Source organism: Gadus morhua, unplaced genomic scaffold (genome assembly GCF_902167405.1).
Source record: "Gadus morhua unplaced genomic scaffold, gadMor3.0, whole genome shotgun sequence".
Classification (NCBI taxonomy): Eukaryota; Metazoa; Chordata; class Actinopteri; order Gadiformes; family Gadidae; genus Gadus; species Gadus morhua.
Genome location: NW_021964070.1, coordinates 19,606 through 38,588, shown reverse-complemented (window position 1 = coordinate 38,588; position 18,983 = coordinate 19,606). Strand labels below are relative to the sequence as shown.

At 47.5% G+C, this 18,983-nt stretch overlaps 1 protein-coding gene across 2 annotated transcripts; it reads left to right on the top strand.

Moving 5' to 3' along the window:
• The first annotated feature begins 1,929 nt into the window (after positions 1 to 1,929).
• Positions 1,930 to 17,309, top strand: itfg2 (integrin alpha FG-GAP repeat containing 2). Of its 2 annotated transcripts, none has more exons than XM_030350190.1 (12): positions 1,930 to 2,308; positions 2,427 to 2,522; positions 2,742 to 2,783; positions 2,872 to 3,049; positions 5,962 to 6,101; positions 7,094 to 7,302; positions 9,964 to 10,049; positions 10,228 to 10,281; positions 11,091 to 11,230; positions 11,752 to 11,869; positions 13,756 to 13,929; positions 17,126 to 17,309. In XM_030350190.1, the coding sequence occupies exons 1-12, from the start codon at positions 2,213 to 2,215 to the stop codon at positions 17,200 to 17,202; spliced, it is 1,410 nt and encodes a 469-aa protein (XP_030206050.1). In that variant the 5' UTR covers positions 1,930 to 2,212; the 3' UTR covers positions 17,203 to 17,309. The 2 variants fall into 2 exon arrangements, with proteins under 2 accessions (XP_030206050.1, XP_030206052.1); XM_030350192.1 differs by having other exon boundaries at positions 1,931 to 2,308; positions 11,139 to 11,230.
• The last annotated feature ends 1,674 nt before the right edge of the window (positions 17,310 to 18,983 follow it).

Sequence of the window (18,983 nt, the reverse complement as noted above, 5' to 3'; positions counted from 1 at the left end):
CCCCCCCCCCCCCCCCCCCCCCCCCCCCCCCCCCCCCCCCCCCCCCCCCCCCCCCCTCCCCCTCCACCACCACCACCACAGACGCCTCTATCTATCGCTCTCCCTGGAAGAAGTTTAACAAATAATTGTGCAATTTTTCGACGCGGCACTCAAATGGGGGGTTTGCGTTTAAAAAAAGAACTGCCCCCATCAACTTTCCTTTCTTTTGCCTCCACTTTTCTGGCACAGCAAGAGCGTTTAGAAATGAAGCGTGGGTTCTATTCAAGCGCGCCGGCCCCCCCGCCTCCCGTCACCCCTCACCCCCTCACCCCCTCACCCCTTTACTATCGCGAGGGGTTTCTGAAACGTATCCATGCCCCGTCCGTGCGGTTCCACAGCCCAATTAGCGCTTTGTAAAGGCTTTTTTCTCCTCTCCCCCACTCCCCTCTTCCAGAGGCAAGGAGGGCGCTCACTTTATACTCGAGGATTTCCAGTCATAGCCGAGTGTAATAATTAATATGACATCTGGACGCCCGAGTTTCTATTCAAACTTCTTCTTTTTTTCAGTTTGGATGTCGCGGTGAGATAATAAAACAAAGCTGATAAGCGCTGGTTATAATCGCAGTTTGGGGCAGAGATTTAGTTTTTAATTTGTAAGCCATTAAAAATACATTATTTTCCTAGGAGAAAAAAGTATTGTTTATTTCTGTGGGTACGATTTTCTCCACAATGAGAGTGATTTTGCATAATACATAAATATTCGTAATACTAAGTGTTAATATTGTGATTCATTCTGCACTCATATGAACTTAATACCAAACAAAGGCGCCCACTCGGTTCAGTGGGCACAGAGTATCCTGACCTATCGGCGTAATTAGGTTAAGTTTCGGTTTCTATTTATAAAGTAGGCTAGATTGCATTGTTGGCTATAGGCTATTAGATTAGGACTATTTAAAAAAACTAAAAACCTGAAACAGTGCGACAGACATAAGCAAAATAATTAGGCCGGTATCTAAAGCGTAGCCTAGGCTATATCTTATATCTTAACTATCATGCTTGGTTCGATCTAGATGACATAGCATGACATATAGCCTACTTAATATGTGTGTGTGTGTATGGTGACTAGAATTTACATAGACCTAACAGAGCTATGACTGTGCAGTAAACATAGCCTGCATTGAAAATATCCTTCAGTTTTCCACTAGGTAACTATACTTTAGCACCCTCTAGCGGCCAGTGGTAGAATCTCAGAAGACTAGTTGCATATCGTTAATGAGTGTGTGTGTGTGTGTGTGTGTGTGTGTGTGTGTGTGTGTGTGTGTGTGTGTGTGTGTGTGTGTGTGTGTGTGTGTGTGTGTGTGTGTGTGTGTGTGTGTGTGTGTGTGTGTGTGTGTGTGTGTGTGTGTGTGTGTTTGTGCGTTTGCATTTCTACTTTTAGTTTTGTTGGTTGCGCTGTTACTGTACCGAACTGAACATATTCTGTACATTATGTAGGCCTATTGTAATAAAGCATCGAACGGAAGGTGTGATAATTGTCAGTTGACAGAAACAGTGGAAAATATATTTTTGTATGTTGGAGCGTTCCAAATACAGAGATCACAGAGTTATATTAAATTAAACACTGATATCATTCCACGAGAAACCGTTTAATCTTGTTCCTTTTGAAATCCGATAGGTCACTCGGAGTTGCTTGTTGAACGAACGTGAAAATGTTCTTCTACCTTGATTTCGTGCATTAGCAAAGTTTCTAAAGATAACAATTATATATTTTAAGTTAAAGATAGTTCATGAGTTTGGTTTATTTGTTTGGGTTAATGCATTTTGTATTCGTAAACCAGGACGATCTATCACACGCCTTCCTACTTCCTAGACGATGGCGCTATGCACCGAAGCGGTTTGTTACCGCATTTAAAAAGAAGAAGAAGAAGAGGCGGCCTGCTTCTGCACCTTTAGGTCACATGACATTGTTTACGGGAAGTACGGAACGCCAAGTCCGTCGTTTCCTCATGCATGTGTATATGTACTTCATGTGAATCATGCATTTCTTCTATTTTTAACTTTATATTGCCTGCATTTAGCGCCGATAATGTGAAAGTATGATTGTGCTGCCAGCCTTTTATTATTGTGCAGCATGAGATGGAAGCGGCTGTTTCAACAAAGTTGAAATAGTTTGCAACCGTGTCACTGGGTTTTCCTAATTTCATGCGACACATCAGGCATTCTCTCAATAACAATGAGGTCGTTGAATTTCGTCCAGCGTGTGAGTTTGGATTTCACGGGTACTCTGTTTCCTCATGCAATTTGTCTGGGAGATGCAGACAACGATACGGTACTTTTCAAGATTTATCTTTTTACGATGTGGGTTAACTGATGCGCAAACCACTCTTCTTCTTTTTTAAAAGCTTGGGTCAACTTACTGACTGTTCCTCTCTCTCCACCACCTACAGTTGAACGAGCTTGTCGTGGGAGACACCAGTGGGAAGTTACTGATATACAAAAATGACGTCTCCAAACCCTGGATGACAAGAACCTGTGTCGGCATGGTCAGTAAAGCGTCTAAACCAAACTAGAGGGATCCCTCTTACATGTGCCTTCTCAATTGTATTTCCTATATAGTTAGAGTATGTCCTTACGTTTAAGAGGGCTAAGGTTTAAGGACTGTCGTAAGTTGTGTCCTGTGAAGCCCTTTGAGACGAGCTGTGGACTAACCAAATACAGTTGCTTGACTAAACATTCCCCCATGCGCTATTCTTCCTATGTAGCTCACATGTGTTGCCGTTGGGGACGTATGCAACAAAGGAAAGGTGAGTTCTCCTTCATCGCCTGCCCCAAACCCAAAACAAATCCTTCTCAATACCGGGACGGAGACGTTATTTCTACTTTTCCTGGCAGAACTTTGTGGTCGCGGTCAGTGCCGAGGGCTGGTTCCACCTGTTCGACATGACCGCCGCCGCCTCGGGGAAAGCCGACTCCGTCAGCCAGCACGAGTCCCTGTGCCTCGACGACCAGAAACCCTGCTTCACACAACACATCCCCGCCAACACCAAGGTCCTCCTCATCAGCGACATCGGTAGGCCCGGCCCGCGGGGTTGAGTACATCCTAACCCCACTACTCAGTACATCCTAACCCCACTACTCACATCCTAACCCCACTACTCAGTACATCCTAACCCCACTACTCACATCCTAACCCCACTACTCAGTACATCCTAACCCCACTACTCACATCCTAACCCCCACTTCTCAGTACATCCTAACCCCACTACTCAGTACATCCTAACCCTCACTACTCACATCCTAACCCCACTACTCAGTACATCCTAACCCCACTACTCAGTACATCCTAACCCTCACTACTCACATCCTAACCCCACTACTCAGTACATCCTAACCCCACTACTCAGTACATCCTAACCCCACTACTCACATCCTAACCCCCACTTCTCAGTACATCCTAACCCCACTACTCAGTACATCCTAACCCTCACTACTCACATCCTAACCCCACTACTCAGTACATCCTAACCCCCACTTCTCAGTACATCCTAACCCTCACTACTCACATCCTAACCCCACTACTCAGTACATCCTAACCCCACTACTCACATCCTAACCCCACTACTCAGTACATCCTAACCCTCACTACTCAGTACATCCTAACCCCACCACTCAGTACATCCTAACCCCACTACTCAGTACATCCTAACCCTCACTACTCAGTACATCTTAACCCCACTACTCAGTACATCCTAACCCCACTACTCAGTACATCCTAACCCTCACTACTCAGTACATCCTAACCCCACTACTCAGTACATCCTAACCCCACTACTCAGTACATCCTAACCCCACTACTCACATCCTAACCCTCACTACTCAGTACATCCTAACCCACTACTCAGTACATCCTAACCCCACTACTCAGTACATCCTAACCCTCACTACTCAGTACATCCTAACCCCACTACTCACATCCTAACCCTCACTACTCAGTACATCCTAACCCTCACTACTCAGTACATCCTAACCCCACTACTCACATCCTAACCCTCACTACTCAGTACATCCTAACCCCACTACTCAGTACATCCTAACCCCCACTACTCACATCCTAACCCCCACTACTCAGTACATCCTAACCCCACTACTCAGTACATCCTAACCCCCACTACTCAGTACATCCTAACCCCACTACTCGGTACATCCTAACCCTCACTACTCAGTACATCCTAACCCCACTACTCAGTATATCCTAACTCCCACTACTCACATCCTAACCCCACTACTCAGTACATCCTAACCCCACTACTCAGTACATCATAACCCCCACTACTCAGTACATCCTAACCCCACTACTCAGTACATCCTAACCCCACTACTCAGTACATCCTAACCCCACTACTCACATCCTAACCCTCACTACTCAGTACATCCTAACCCACTACTCAGTACATCCTAACCCCACTACTCAGTACATCCTAACCCTCACTACTCAGTACATCCTAACCCCACTACTCACATCCTAACCCTCACTACTCAGTACATCCTAACCCTCACTACTCAGTACATCCTAACCCCACTACTCACATCCTAACCCTCACTACTCAGTACATCCTAACCCCACTACTCAGTACATCCTAACCCCCACTACTCACATCCTAACCCCCACTACTCAGTACATCCTAACCCCACTACTCAGTACATCCTAACCCCCACTACTCAGTACATCCTAACCCCACTACTCGGTACATCCTAACCCTCACTACTCAGTACATCCTAACCCCACTACTCAGTATATCCTAACTCCCACTACTCACATCCTAACCCCACTACTCAGTACATCCTAACCCCACTACTCAGTACATCATAACCCCCACTACTCAGTACATCATAACCCCCACTACTCAGTACATCCTAACCCTCACTACTCAGTACATCCTAACCCCACTACTCACATCCTAACCCCACTACTCAGTACATCCTAACCCCCACTACTCAGTACATCATAACCCCCACTACTCAGTACATCATAACCCCCACTACTCAGTACATCCTAACCCCACTACTCAGTACATCCTAACCCCACTACTCAGTACATCCTAACCCCACTACTCAGTACATCCTAACCCCACTACTCACATCCTAACCCCACTACTCAGTACATCCTAACCCCACTACTCAGTACATCCTAACCCTCACTACTCTCTCACCACGTAGAGACACACATCAATTTAAAATACTTAATGTTGATGTTCAGGGTGGTCCCTATCTGCGCCCACATCACGTGATCTGGATTTAATATCAGCACTTATTGTATGTTATACGTCCTGGCACTTAAAAATAGTACTTAGCATTGTGTAACATCTTTCCTAGCTATCTTTGTTGCATACAGGGAATGGGTTAACTATCTTGACTACTTTCTATGGATACCTTTCCTGTACTGTCAGCAATACCCTTCTTGTCTTTCTTCTGACAAATATACTTTCTCAGCCTATGTCGCTTTGGATAAAAGCTTCTGCTGAATGCCCTGAATGTAAATGTTATGATCTTATCCTCCCAAAGCCATCAGAATAACCCAACCCAGTCTCACGGAAATACGTGACCCTGTCACGTCACGTCATTTAATCTATTCATTCGTGATCTTGGACGCGTAATTTAATTTCTTTCGTGCCAAAAGCACAAATTTCAAACTCATTCTAAAAAGAAGAGTTGAAGCAGCTACCTTTTTTTCCGTCGCGGTTTGCCTGCAGAGCAGCGCACCTGCATTAAATATATCCGTGAATTGTCACAATATCCCAGAATCAAAGGTGAAAGTAGAAACGGGTGGCCCTAAAGCTGTCATATTGTTAAAAAAATGTGTTCTTTGGCACGAAAAAATTTAAATTACGTGTCCCAGATCAGGAATGAATCGATGAAATAGATGAACCCCAGTCCTGCGCTAACGTCCCTAACGAGGAGGCCGTGTTTGGGGTCCGGGGGCAGACGGGGACGGCCACTGGGAGCTGGTGGTGGGCTACACGGACCGCGTGGTGCGGGCGTTCCGCTGGGAGGAGCCGGCGGACGCCGCTGACCTGGGGTCAGGCCAGCTCGTCCTGCTCAAGAAGTGGCTGCTGGAGGGACAGGTGTGTGTGTGTGTGTGTGTGTGTGTGTGTGTGTGTGTGTGTGTGTGTGTGTGTGTGTGTGTGTGTGTGTGTGTGTGTGTGTGTGTGTGTGTGTGTGTGTGTGTGTGTGTGTGTGGCGACCAAAACGCGGATGTGTGAATCGCCGTCGGATAACGTGGATGAGGGGTTGGTTTTACCGGTTGGGTTGGGTTTAGCATCCTTTGAAATAATGCTCACTCACTCCCTCATTCATGTGCTCACTCACTCACTCACACACTCACTCACGTGCTCGCTCACTTACTCACGCACTCACTCACGCAATCAGCAACCTTAGTTCTGCCCTCTAAGGTCACATGACCTACCGTCACGGCGACAGACGGCCCTCTTCGTCTTTCCTCTAACGTTTTCCATCTCGCATCTGAAATTGTAACTTTTGCTTGACTTTGCCCGGAATCTCACAACACTGAATAGAAAGCGCCAGCAGCACCGGGCGCAGCAGGGACCTAGAATACTGCAGCCCCCGTCGACCCTCGGCGTGTGACGCGCCGTGGTTGTGTCCGGGCGGCGGCAGCTCCGGAGGCAGAGCGGGTCGGCTGGTAACCGCAGGGTTGCCGGTCCGATCCCCGGCTCCTCCTAGCGGAGCGTCGAGGTGTCCCTGAGCGAGACGCCTCGCCCTGACTGCTCCCGACGAGCCGGCGGTCGCCCTGCGTGGTCGACTCCGCCGTCCAGGGCCGGCGCTGGGCGTTTCGGTGCCCTAGGCGGCTCAACATTAAATTGCGCCCTGGACAGGGCTCCCGAGCGGCGGGAACATGTTCCGAAATGGAACATGTTTGGTTTCGTTTCGCTTGTTTCGTGTATTTTTATTAATTACGTAAGGGCGCCACCAGAGGGCGCCCCCAACACACATGAATGTGTGAATGAATGAGTGAGCGTCGGGCGGTACTGCAGCGCGCTCTGAGCGGACCGCCGCGCTGTGTGACGGCGGCGGTCCGTTTGCCGTTTGGTCCGTGCAGGTGGACAGTCTGTCGGTGAACCCGGGGAACGAGGGCCTCCCGGAGCTGATGGTGTCGCAGCCCGGCTGCGGATACGCCATCCTGCTCTGCTCCTGGGCCACGCAGGCCCCCCCCGCCGCAGCCGGGGACCCCCCCCCAGACGCCGGGGACCCCCCCCCAGCCGCCGGGGGGGACGGCAGCGGGGGGACGGCTGTCTCCACACCCGGCAGGTGCAAAGACCGATGTTTCGTTTGTTTGATCTTCTAACCTCATCTGCGTTTTATATGAGTCATAACAAGAGTCTATGATTATTTAGTTTTTTTACTATTTTATTATGTTACCAGCGTGTAAGGTTTCCTTCAGTGTCTGGTAAAGCGCTATACTGTAAAAGGTATTATAGAGTATATATTAGTGGTGGGCCGTTATCGGCGTTAACGGCTGCGTTAACGCGAAACTTTAATCGTGCGATAAAAAAAATATCGCCGTTAATCTATTTTCAAACACTTCCTTGTTCGGACCCATCACGTGACTGAACTAACCAATCAGAAGCTAGAATTGAGCCTTTTTGCCGTTTGCCATTTTAATCTGGATGAATCTAGATTAATTTTGGAATTAATCTAGATTAATCTAGATTAAAAAAAAATCTATGCCCACCACTAGTATATATATGACACTTTTACTGCATAGGAGGAACTCTTGTAGTTCTTTTTATTGTAGTGGTCTACCTGTTGAACAAAGGTACGATGTTTTATAGTTTGGGACGGTTGTATTAAAGGCCCACTATGCAACTTCGGGCATTTCTTGGCTGTTTTCTTGGTTTTGGCACGCATATTTCTCTACACAGCGCCCCCTACAGCTTCGTAGTAGATATTTCACAACACTGTCGTAACAACTCGTTGACGACCCTTCCCCATGCACTTCTACGCGAGCCATGTGCATTTGTTTACAAAGAAGCCGGCGAATGCGTGGAGCCATGTCCGAAGTAGATGTTCATAAAGTGTAGGCATGGTTATACATTTTTAAAGGTGTATTTGTATTGCAATAAACATAAATCCATCCTTTTTTATAGTTGACGGGTAGAATGTATATCCTAGATTATAATTGTTATATCTTAGGTTGAACAGAACAATCAGTGTAAGAGGTTTGGCCAACATAATAATCTAAATAAACAAGAACCTGGATTCGGGGATTCAGTCTGTATCTGGGGGACGAGACGGACGAACAGCAAAACACCCATGGAAACAAAGGTGTTTATATGGTTGCAACCAAGCAAGCTAGAAACATACAGGGCTCAACAAAACGGTCGAGAAAACAATTTTTACAGGGCTCACAACAAAATGGTTGAGCAAACACATTTGTACAGAGACTATCAACATCAAGAATACCACGAAGACAAAGATCACCCAAAGGTACTTTCAATTTCAAAAGCAACACGGCCGAGTCGGCGTCTGATTTGCAGTCTTCTTTTTCTTTCAGTTCACGCTATTCCTGAAAAGCTTGCTCAACGTTTACTCGTGTCTGGCCTCTCTGTCGGTCAGTCTCCCTTTTCTCTTCTTCTGTTCCTCCGACATTGGGTTTCTCTGTCTCTTTTTAGTCGGCTGATCTATGATGAATATAACAATCCCTTAGTTACTTGTGTTTATATCGAGCCGGTTCCGCGTTTGGGGGTCTGTGCCGTAAAGCACCAACGCCCGGAGTTCAGAACTTTCAACGCTCCAACGCGTGACGCTTAGCCACGATAGCCAATCAGCGTGGAGCTTGACCCGACATCACCGACAGAGAGTAGTGACCCTTGCACAGAAGCATACGGCCGACATCTTTCTTTATTCTGGGGGTGGAAATAGTAACATAGTTACGCCATTAAATGCGTTTATGGAAACATTTTTAGCGAGAAATGTGCATTTTACTTTCATTATGTTCGCTCGGTGAATGTGAAGGATGTTTGGTTTGATAGTTATGACGGAGAGGGAACGCTCCGTTCACTTGCATGGACAGAGTCTCTGGATGCTAAGCAACCTAAACGTCTTGGCGGACTATTTCTCTCCTGATCAACACTACGAATGCTGGAAACACACCAGACACACCATGTGAAGTTATTCAACCCGATTATTGTTATTTATATCAGAGATTATTTAATCTAACCCGATCTAAGCTCTATCACCCAAACACGGCGGCGTTTGTGTTTCCTACCTCGGACTCCAGCGCAGCCACGGCCGACAACTATCTTTATTCAGGGTGGAAATAGTAACATAGTTACGCCATTAAATGCGTTTATGGAAACATTTTTAGCGAGAAATGTGCATTTTACTTTCATAATACTCGCTCGGTGAATGTGAAGGATGTTTGGTTTGATAGTTATGACGAAGAGGGAACGCTCCGTTCACTTGCATGGACATGGACTCATCTAGCTGCTTTGGCGCGTTGACGCGTTGGAAGCGTTGAACCGAGTAACCACCACACAATGATCAAGCGTGAGGTTACTCGCGTTATCGAACGCGAGTAACGCGTTTGGTGTGGCCGTACCAGCTGATCCATGATGAATGCAACAATTGCCTCGCAACTGGCTGTTTATATCTAGCCGGTGCCATGTTTGGGTGTGTGTCTGTGCCGTAAAGCATTTTCGAAACTACAATCTGACTACATTTTCGAGGATACTTCCGTTGCGTCACATCCGGATTGTGTCGGTCCGAACAGAGCAAGTTGCATATGCGCTTTTTCACTGGAGAGGCGACATGGGTAAATGACACACCCACCAATCGACCCAGAAATTGATGCAGAACCATCAGCCTAACTCTCAACCTGCATACTTAATGTAATTTTGGCTAAAAAAGTTGCATAGTGGGCCTTTAAGTCGTGTTTCTTTATTTGAGTTTGTGTTGTTTTTCTTGCAGCCCCAGGGATGTAATACTGCATCTGACCACCGGGCGGATCCACAACAAGAACGTCTCCACTCACCTGATCGGCAGCATTAGCAGAGGTAGGCTTCCACATTCCACCAACGGACCACATTTTGTATCATATTACACAAAAAAAAGTTATAATTGTCCGTTAGTGTGTTTATAATATTGTGCTTTATTTATCAGTATATAATATCGATTAAATAATATAATTATCTTTTATATAATATAATATTGTGCCTTATTTATATTTATTAGGTTCAAAGGAGGAATCTTCCAAATGTGGGCTCTTCGCCATGTGCACTCTAGATGGTAAGTTATAAAGTAATAAACAAGCTTATTGAGCCCGGGCCAGGTGGACATCTCTGCAGGGAGCTGTTTCGAGGTGTAACGCCCAAATAAAACTTTACGACATCTCTAGCTATCTTTACACGAGCATCCCCTTGTTGCCAAGATAAAGGGACGCTCCGCTGTGGTGTTTATAGCTGTTTTTATCAACTCTTCATCGTAGTGTCCCAGGCGGTCGAAATGAGGCGGTAAACCAATCAAAAAAGTGTTGAGTCATCCTCGTCTGCATGAGAGCGATAGCAGAGGCAGGTAGAAGTTCGGCTACATTTCTATCGAGTTGCTAACTAGGCTGGCATCTCTTTTTCACTAATAAACGAATGACTGTTGTGAAGAAACGACAAGCTTTGAATCACTACCCTTACACAATAGTATTTGCCGTAGTTAGTTGCTGTACCACCGCACGTATCATAAAATAAATATCATAAAATGCAGCATGGCTTTCCACCTGCACCCTCCTTTTTAAGATACCTTTTTTATTCAGTTTATTAGTGTGCGTCTACCCACCCCCTTGGAAATACTTTTACTAGGTCTGGGATTCGAATGTCCTCAATTAATGCCGCTGTCTCGTTTGAATTGGCCTCTCAGGATTAATATAAATATAGGAAAAACATTTGAGGAGAATAACGACTCCAGTGCTGTTTGAACACCTACGGCGATATTCTGCCATGTTCTATCAACCGTAACCCCCCTCCCGGGCTGGTTGCCATGGTGACCTCATCACCCTGTTCCCGTGCTGGTTGCCATGGTGACCTCATCCCCCTGTTCCCGTGCTGGTTGCCATGGTGACCGCATCCCCCTGTTCCCGTGCTGGCGTGTGCTAGGAACCCTGAAGTTGATGGACAGCTCGGAGCAGCTGTGGTGGTCAGTCCAGGTGGACCACCAGCTCTTTGCCCTGCAGAAGCTGGACGTTACCGTGAGTCTGACGCGCACACACACACACACACACACACACACACACACACACACACACACACACACACACACACACACACACACACACACACACACACACACACACACACACACACACACACACACACCTAGAAGCCTACACACACACACCTAGAAGCCTACACACACTTAGAAGTCTACACACACTTAGAAGTCTACAATCACACACACGCCTAGAAGCCTACACACACTTGGAAGTCTACAATCACACACACGCCTAGAAGCCTACACACACACACTTAGAAGTCTACAATCACACACACGCCTAGAAGCCCACACACACACACCCCTCTATTTTCACAAGCTAAACCAGTAGAGTGCAGACAGTGGGGATCTCACCCAGACCCGTGTGTGTGTGTGTGTGTGTGTGTGTGTGTGTGTGTGTGTGTGTGTGTGTGTGTGTGTGTGTGTGTGTGTGTGTGTGTGTGTGTGTGTGTGTGTGTGTGTGTGTGTGTGTGTGTGTGTGTGTGTGTCTCTCTCCAGGGGGACGGGAGGGAGGAGGTGGTGGCGTGCGCCTGGGACGGGCAGACCTACATCATCGACCACCACCGCACGGTGGTGCGCTTCCAGTTCGAGGAGAACGTCAACGCCTTCTGCGCCGGTGAGGGCGGGGGGGCTGCCCTTAGTCTGTGCCTTTTGGATTTTTCTGTCTTTCATCGTGAACAATGTGAAAATAATAATTTCAGAGGAACATTTTTAGGATAATATTATTTTGTCGTCCATCGACTTAATTTTTCTGTTGCAACATTGTTTGTTATACTTTTGCAGTTCTCCGAGTGTCACCATCGAATAGCAATAACAACTGAGGTTTATAAATCAAAACCTGCACTAAGCCGACTCCACCGCTAGATGGCAGTGTTGAGCTATAGCCGTCGTCGCCGCTCTTACGTTTCTCCTTCCCGTCAATCAAAACGTGAGACGATGCTACGATGCTGGTATTGTAGAGACATTCCTCTGCGTCTGTGTTCAAATTGAGAACATGAACCTTCCGGTGCACTCTGAGTCGCGCCAGCCCCGCTTCACGTGTGACGGGTTCGAGCCCCGGGCCTGCGCCCATTACTCCATTCGGCGGCTTCATGTCCTCCATGCACTCAATCGCATGTTAGTGCGCACGTTAGTTTTTATTTGGATGTGAGCTGAACTGTCGCACCTTCCTGTCGTTGTTTTGCAATAAATATACTGCGGCGAGCAGCACAGGAAGGGGGCGACGGGAGGCCAGGTTCAGCCGCGCCGTTCCGCGCCGCACGACGCCGGAACAAAGTGCGCCCAACAAACGAACATAACGCTCACAATTACGTGGCAACAATAATACACAACAAGACAACACACAACTACACCCCAACAACGAACAACCCCAAACCATTACCCCCACTTAACCTAACAACCATGAAGAACTCGGGAGGGGCCCCGAAACGGAGCGAACCCCTGGAACAGTAGAGCCCCCAGAATCCTGAACCAACCGCCGTCCACACCCCTGGGCGCTACAATATATTATTTGGCCGTTCTGTGACGTCTCTATTGGATATCAATACGTTTATGGAGATGAAGGGAGTTCACAGGAGGTTTAAGTGGCTACGGTGTGACCGACATGCCCTTGGTGTTGTGACTTATGCTTTTTCATTTTCACATCAAAGACACACAAACTGGCGTGCATACTATTTATTTTTTGGGTCGTGCTAGAAAACATGTACATGTGCGCGCTATATAGTTAGGGTGATGGAGATTAGTGTGAGTTGCTTTTATAGGTTAGGTTATGGGCCAAGCTTTTTACCGCTATGATAAGGTTATTTAAGGCGAGAGTTTGGTTTTAGTGTTACGTCGTAGAGACAAAAGGACACCGAGAGGTTCTGGTTCCACTTCAACATCTGCAACCCGTCGGGAGGCTTCTCTGAGCGCGAAGACCAACCCCAACGTGCTCCTGAATCCCATGTAGCCACAGTCTCTATCTTCGGATACCAGTGTCTGCTACATAACAAAAATACTAGTGCTGTCGAGCGATACAAATATTTAATCGCGATTAATCGCATTAATGTCATAGTCACGCACATTCTTTTCTATGCTAAATGTCCCTTGATTTCTTTGCCCATTAATTGTTCTCATTTTAATGCTCTTATCAACATGGAGAAGTGCATCGGCTTGCCTTGTGCAAATGTTTTTTTTGTTGATAACAACATAGGCATATACTGATCAAAACGGGACGATACAAAAAAAAAGCCTATAGTGCAATTAAACGATGAACATACAAACAGAATGCCTTGAGCATAGCAGTCAGGCTACTGCTTCTTTGTTTTGAACCAAGGAAAAAAAATAAAAACGCCGGCTTGCGTTAACGCCGTTAATAGCGCGTTTAACTGACAGCACTAAAAAATAGAAATGCGTCATGGATAAGACAGATTGGGCAGAGTTTAGGTAAAACATGAATCATCATATTACTCATATTCACACATCCGTTTTGTTTGTTTGTTGTTTGTTTGTTTCACGGTGCAGGGCAGTACACGTGTAAGGAGGGCCGGAACAGTCCGTGCCTGGTGTACGTCGGCTTCAACCACAAGATCTACGTCTACTGGCGGGTGGGGTTGGAGCGCATGGAGCCCACCAACCTGCTGCGCCTCCTGGAGCAGAGGCCCGCCTTCCAGGGCCTGCTGCAGCAGCTGGGGCTGGGTGAGTGGCGCGCCCCCGGGCCAATCAGGAGGCCTCGCCAAGCGCAGACGCGTGGTTAGGCCTGGGCCTTCGAGGCTTTAGCCCCAGATACCGTAATAATGATAAATAGCCCCGTAGGGTATAGTTCTTTGTGGTTGCATTGCCAGCAACCACAGATGCAACATTGTAGCCGGTGAAAACCGCAACATTCTCCATTTATGGGCAGATTTAGAATAATTTGTTGCAAAATGTCTATTTGGCTACAGGCTTTTCTAATGTCCCCTTTTGGCTGCTGCTGTAGCCTACGTGGTGCACTTTCCTATCCTCAACGTAAACATTAACCTACTCAGTAGGCCTGCACCGACCTTAGTCAGACATGACGACTGGTCTTTCCTTTCCTTCTCAAACTATGTTACAGTTGCATATTTCATCAGCCCGATTTTTCAATTTTTGAGAAACACCCAAACCCCCGTTTTAAAAGGGACTCTAACTTCTGGGCTACAGCCCCGAATGTTTTCAATTGCTAGCAACGCTCCTGGCCTCGCCTGCAGAGGGGTCGTTCATGTGCAACGGCTTTGATTATCATCCTCCTAAACACAAGCCTTCTTTGTGGGGAAACCCTGTACCAGTTTAAAATAATATTTTCCTTGAAATACTGAATATATTTTCAGTATGACTGCTCGAGATCTCTCCTTTCCCGATGATGCAACACAACTTTATATCATTTTAATTTGCCCATGTGAGTTCCTTGAGATGAAAGAATCTCTTGGTTTAATAGAAGCCCTACATCAATGAAAGATGATCAGATCAAGCATCTGTGCTTGTTTACAAAGCGGCTGCTTTGCATTTCTCAACGGTCTCCTCTTTTCTCATATCAATTCCAATAAACCCATTTTTTGTTTTCAATTGCCAAAGCTTTCCCTGCGCGGTCAGGGGCTGATGTGATGCCTAACGGCTTGGCTGAAAGTAAAACATTAATGAGTTTTGGTTTCGTTAGCGTCCCCCTGGCGACCCCTCAGGTCCTAGCCGGTACTGCAGCCTCGCAGTGGAAGCCCTTAAGTGTGTGGCGTTCCCATGGTGATTCAGGGAATCGTTTTCACCGTGCAGGATAATTGGAATCTTGTTTTTTGTTTTCTTTCTGCTCTTGGGTGGAGGTCTGAAATGTGTTTTGCATATTGATGCAAAGTTAGAGAGACGGACAGACAGAGAGAGAGACAGACGGGTGGGCAGGCCACCCAATCAAATCAATCAGACTGAATCTATTGATTGGTAATCTTAACACCGGAGTGCGACGGCCACGGATGAAACGGTTTCTCCCTCTTTTCTTTTGCCAGGGCATTGACTGCTGGATGGAAAGAGAATTTCAACCGATGACCAAAAATGCCTTCGCTACCTTTGGGTTAATTAGAATGTATCCCCTGTCACCCACACACCTGGAGGGAGGGGGGCCACACCTGGAGGGAGGGGGGCCCCCACACCCCCACACCTGGAGGGAGGGGGGCCCCCACACCCCCACACCTGGAGGGAGGGGGACACACACACCCCCACACCTGGAGGGAGGGGGACACACACACCCACACACCTGGAGGGAGGGGGGCCACACACCTGGAGGGAGGGGGGCCACACACCTGGAGGGAGGGGGGCACACACCCCCACACCTGGAGGGAGGGGGGCACACACACCCACACCTGGAGGGAGGGGGGCCACACACCTGGAGGGAGGGGGGCACACACACCCCCACACCTGGAGGGAGGGGGGTCCCCACACCCCCACACCTGGAGGGAGGGGGGCCCTGTGAGTCATCGAGGGCTTCAAGGGGCGTCTTCTAAATGGCCGTCCTCCTGGCTGTAATGTGTGTAAATCTGCCGGTCGCTGGACTGGGCTGAGCAGAGACATGTTTTTGAAACTTAATCCTCTGTCCTCCGGTGGGGGTGAGAGACATTCTCATTTGCCTCACTCTCTCTCTCTCTCTCTCTGTCTGTCTCTGTGTCTGTCTCTGTCTGTCTCTGTGTCTGTCTCTGTCTGTGTCTGTCTCTGTCTCTGTCTCTGTCTCTGTCTCTCGCTCTGTCTCTGTCTCTCGCTCTGTCTCTGTCTCTCGCTCTATCTCTCTCTCTGTCTCTCTCTCTCACTCTGTCTCTCTCTCACTCTCTTACGTCTCACACTCTCACTCAGTTCCTCTTCAACTAAAACACACACACACAGTCAGACAGACAGGCAGTCAGACAGACAGGCAGTCAGACAGACAGGCAGGCAGACAGGCAGGCAGGCAGACAGGCAGACAGACAGACAGACTGCATTCTGTCCTCAGGGACCTCCTCAGTTCTAGACACGCCCCTGTCCGACCCAACCGCCAGCCTGAGCCCACCGAGCTGCATCCCATAATAGTCGACCGCAGTCGCCGTCTGCGTGGTGCGTCGTGACGACCGGGTTATCGATGTGTCGATACGGCTGGATTTAAATAAAATCAAAAGGCCTTAAAACTCATTTACATACGACTAGATTTAAAAAATATATATGTTTTCAATTGTTTTACCTCTCCTGTTTTACTGTCGGCCTATTTCTGGAGGCCCAGGTAAACACATTACCTGGGGATCGTTGGATGGATGGCGTACCTTCTCTGTCCAGGCAGGCAGAGGGTAGGGCTCAGCCGTCGTGCAGACCCGTCACCTCCGGGTCGTTAGCGGTGGAACTAAAATGAATCGAGGGACAGAGAGTTCAGACAGAAGATAGAAGGTGGTGCTTCCTGTCGCTACAGCTAAGCTACGTGTAAACGCGCATGCTAGGCGAGCTATCAAATAGTTTGTGTTTGAGAGCAAACCAATCAAAGTCCAATATTAAGTAGAGGTGAAATGTGTTTTGTGTGGACGTACTCATCGGCAAACAAGATTCAAGTTGTGAGGTTTGGTTTTTTGAAAACTAATTTGTGTTGCTGTACGAGGTCAGACTGTTTTGCATTCTCATGAATACTCATTCATACACCATGTTTTCAAAGCGCGTTATTTCACAGAAGCAGCACGGTGCATATGTTAAATCGTTCAAGGTTCTACCCTCTAAGAGCCTTGAGGTGCTCAGAGATAATTCAGAGTTATTCCGACGGGAGGCTTGACGTTCAACCCGAACCATCGCAGGTAAACGAAAGTCGGAAGTGGTGGCTCCTCACAGCACCACAGGGTTCTCCCCAAGCTCACGTCTCCATCGTTTGGTTCTCTCCCCGCAGACGGAGAGGACCCGGCAGCCGTCAGGAAGCTGCTGGCAGACGTCCTCTACAAAGACGGCGCCGTCCAAACGCCGTGACGCGCGATCACGAAGGCCGGCTGTTCGGACACGCGCCCCCTCACGGCCGTTCATGTAAATACTAATTCAATGTCTGCCAATAAATACCTCTGCATTCTCCCCCCAAAGTAGTCGTGCTCATCATTTGAACCATCCGCGAGAAACATCAATTCAAGATGTCGGCCTCCTGAATGCCACCTTAAACCCGAGGTAGCATTGGGATATTATATACTCTATCATTATTAGTCAGTGTACAGCTTTATTGAATGCTGATGGCTTATATACCTTGCTGCATGGTTTATTGTGTCTGTAAAGTGCCCCTTTGTCATCCATTCCTCTGTTGTATGTATAGTGTTTTAATCCATGTGACAGATTGTTATGTAATATTAATGCTTGCATAGCGGAGGAGTTGGTTACATAACATGGAAGATCTATGATAAGACCATCTTAACGTGTGTGTGTGTTTGTGTGTGTGTGTTTCTCTGAATGATGCAATATTAATCAGGTGTGAGGGTGTCCCCCTCTTTATCGATTTATTTACATATTTATTAGACGCACACACTCCACCTGAGCTTCCACACCCTGTTACACGCACTCATGCTCTGAGATGTGATGGACCTAATGACGGTAATTGGTCATTTACATTTTGATGGTTTCTGCGCACCAGAATAATTACAAGCAGGAGTGGCTGCCACGCGGGCCCTGGTGTAACGAGTGCGCCCTTATAAGTCTCCGTCCCCGCACAGTCGATTCAGGAGTGCATTTTTCCATGCCCATGAATGGTCACGCCGACCGCTGTATCCAGGAACTCTGGGGATCGTTTTGAACCCTTATCTTCTTGGCTTGTCGTTTCGTGTGTGTGTGTGTGTGTGTGTGTGTGTGTGTTGTTTTGTATTCGTTTTTATTGAATGATTGAAAAACAAGTCCCAAGCTCACTGCAGTTCGTAAAACAAAAATGCACATTGGTCCATGCGTGGATGGCGTGTTCACATAGTCAGGGTTAGGCTAGGTCTGACGCAGTCCAACCAAGGGAGTATATGGGTTATGCTGGTCTGACATAGATTGACCCACTGCATTGCTTTTACCGATCTAGCTCTCCTCCCACCAGATGTATGCTGTCAGCCATTGGTCCTTCAAGCTGCCCTTCAACCCTAGTGAAGACCAATCCGCCCAATCACAGCTCCCGTCACCTGATTGCCCCACCCACACTGTTTTTTTGCCCTCCTTCAACGGAAGTGCCACAAGAGGGACTGGAACTCAAGCCTAGCTTTGACCATACAAAGTTTGTTGACCCTTTTTATGTGCTTCCCACATAATACAGTTGAGGACACAACGCAACACAGTCTAGACTATCCATCCCTCTATATCATATTGCTTTTTCAGAAGGCTGATTACGAATGCGTCTACACGATTCAAACCTTTTGTGGGGCCTTTCAGGGCTGGGTAATAAACAACACTATGTTGAACCGTGGCGGGCACCTGCTCAGTGATTCCCACAGGGTTGAATTGAATCCATGTGTGCCAACTCAACACAATCTCTCCCTCTTAATACACGCGCCTTTATTATGTAGACGCTCTGTCCTCCCTTTGTCGCTAACAGCATTTCGCAGCGCTACAACAACACGGTTTGGGAGCGCAACAAATGGAAATGCAATCCATGAGTCAAGCTTCTGGATAGAAGCAAAAGCCCCTTCAGAAGGGAATGGCTTTGGGGAACTGGGGGTGCACTGTCTTTGAACCCACGTTAACTAAGCGCCTCTGTAAGCGTCTTTAATAAATACGATGGATTAGGACTACTCTGT

Excerpts from the sequence above, each read along its gene's own strand:
- itfg2 (XM_030350190.1), top strand. The coding sequence starts at position 2,213 with ATGAGGTCGTTGAATTTCGTCCAGCGTGTGAGTTTGGATTTCACGGGT. Across the intron at positions 2,309-2,426 it reads GAGATGCAGACAACGATACG|TTGAACGAGCTTGTCGTGGG; the intron begins GTACTTTTCAAG and ends CACCACCTACAG. Across the intron at positions 7,303-9,963 it reads GCTGTCTCCACACCCGGCAG|CCCCAGGGATGTAATACTGC; the intron begins GTGCAAAGACCG and ends TTTTTCTTGCAG.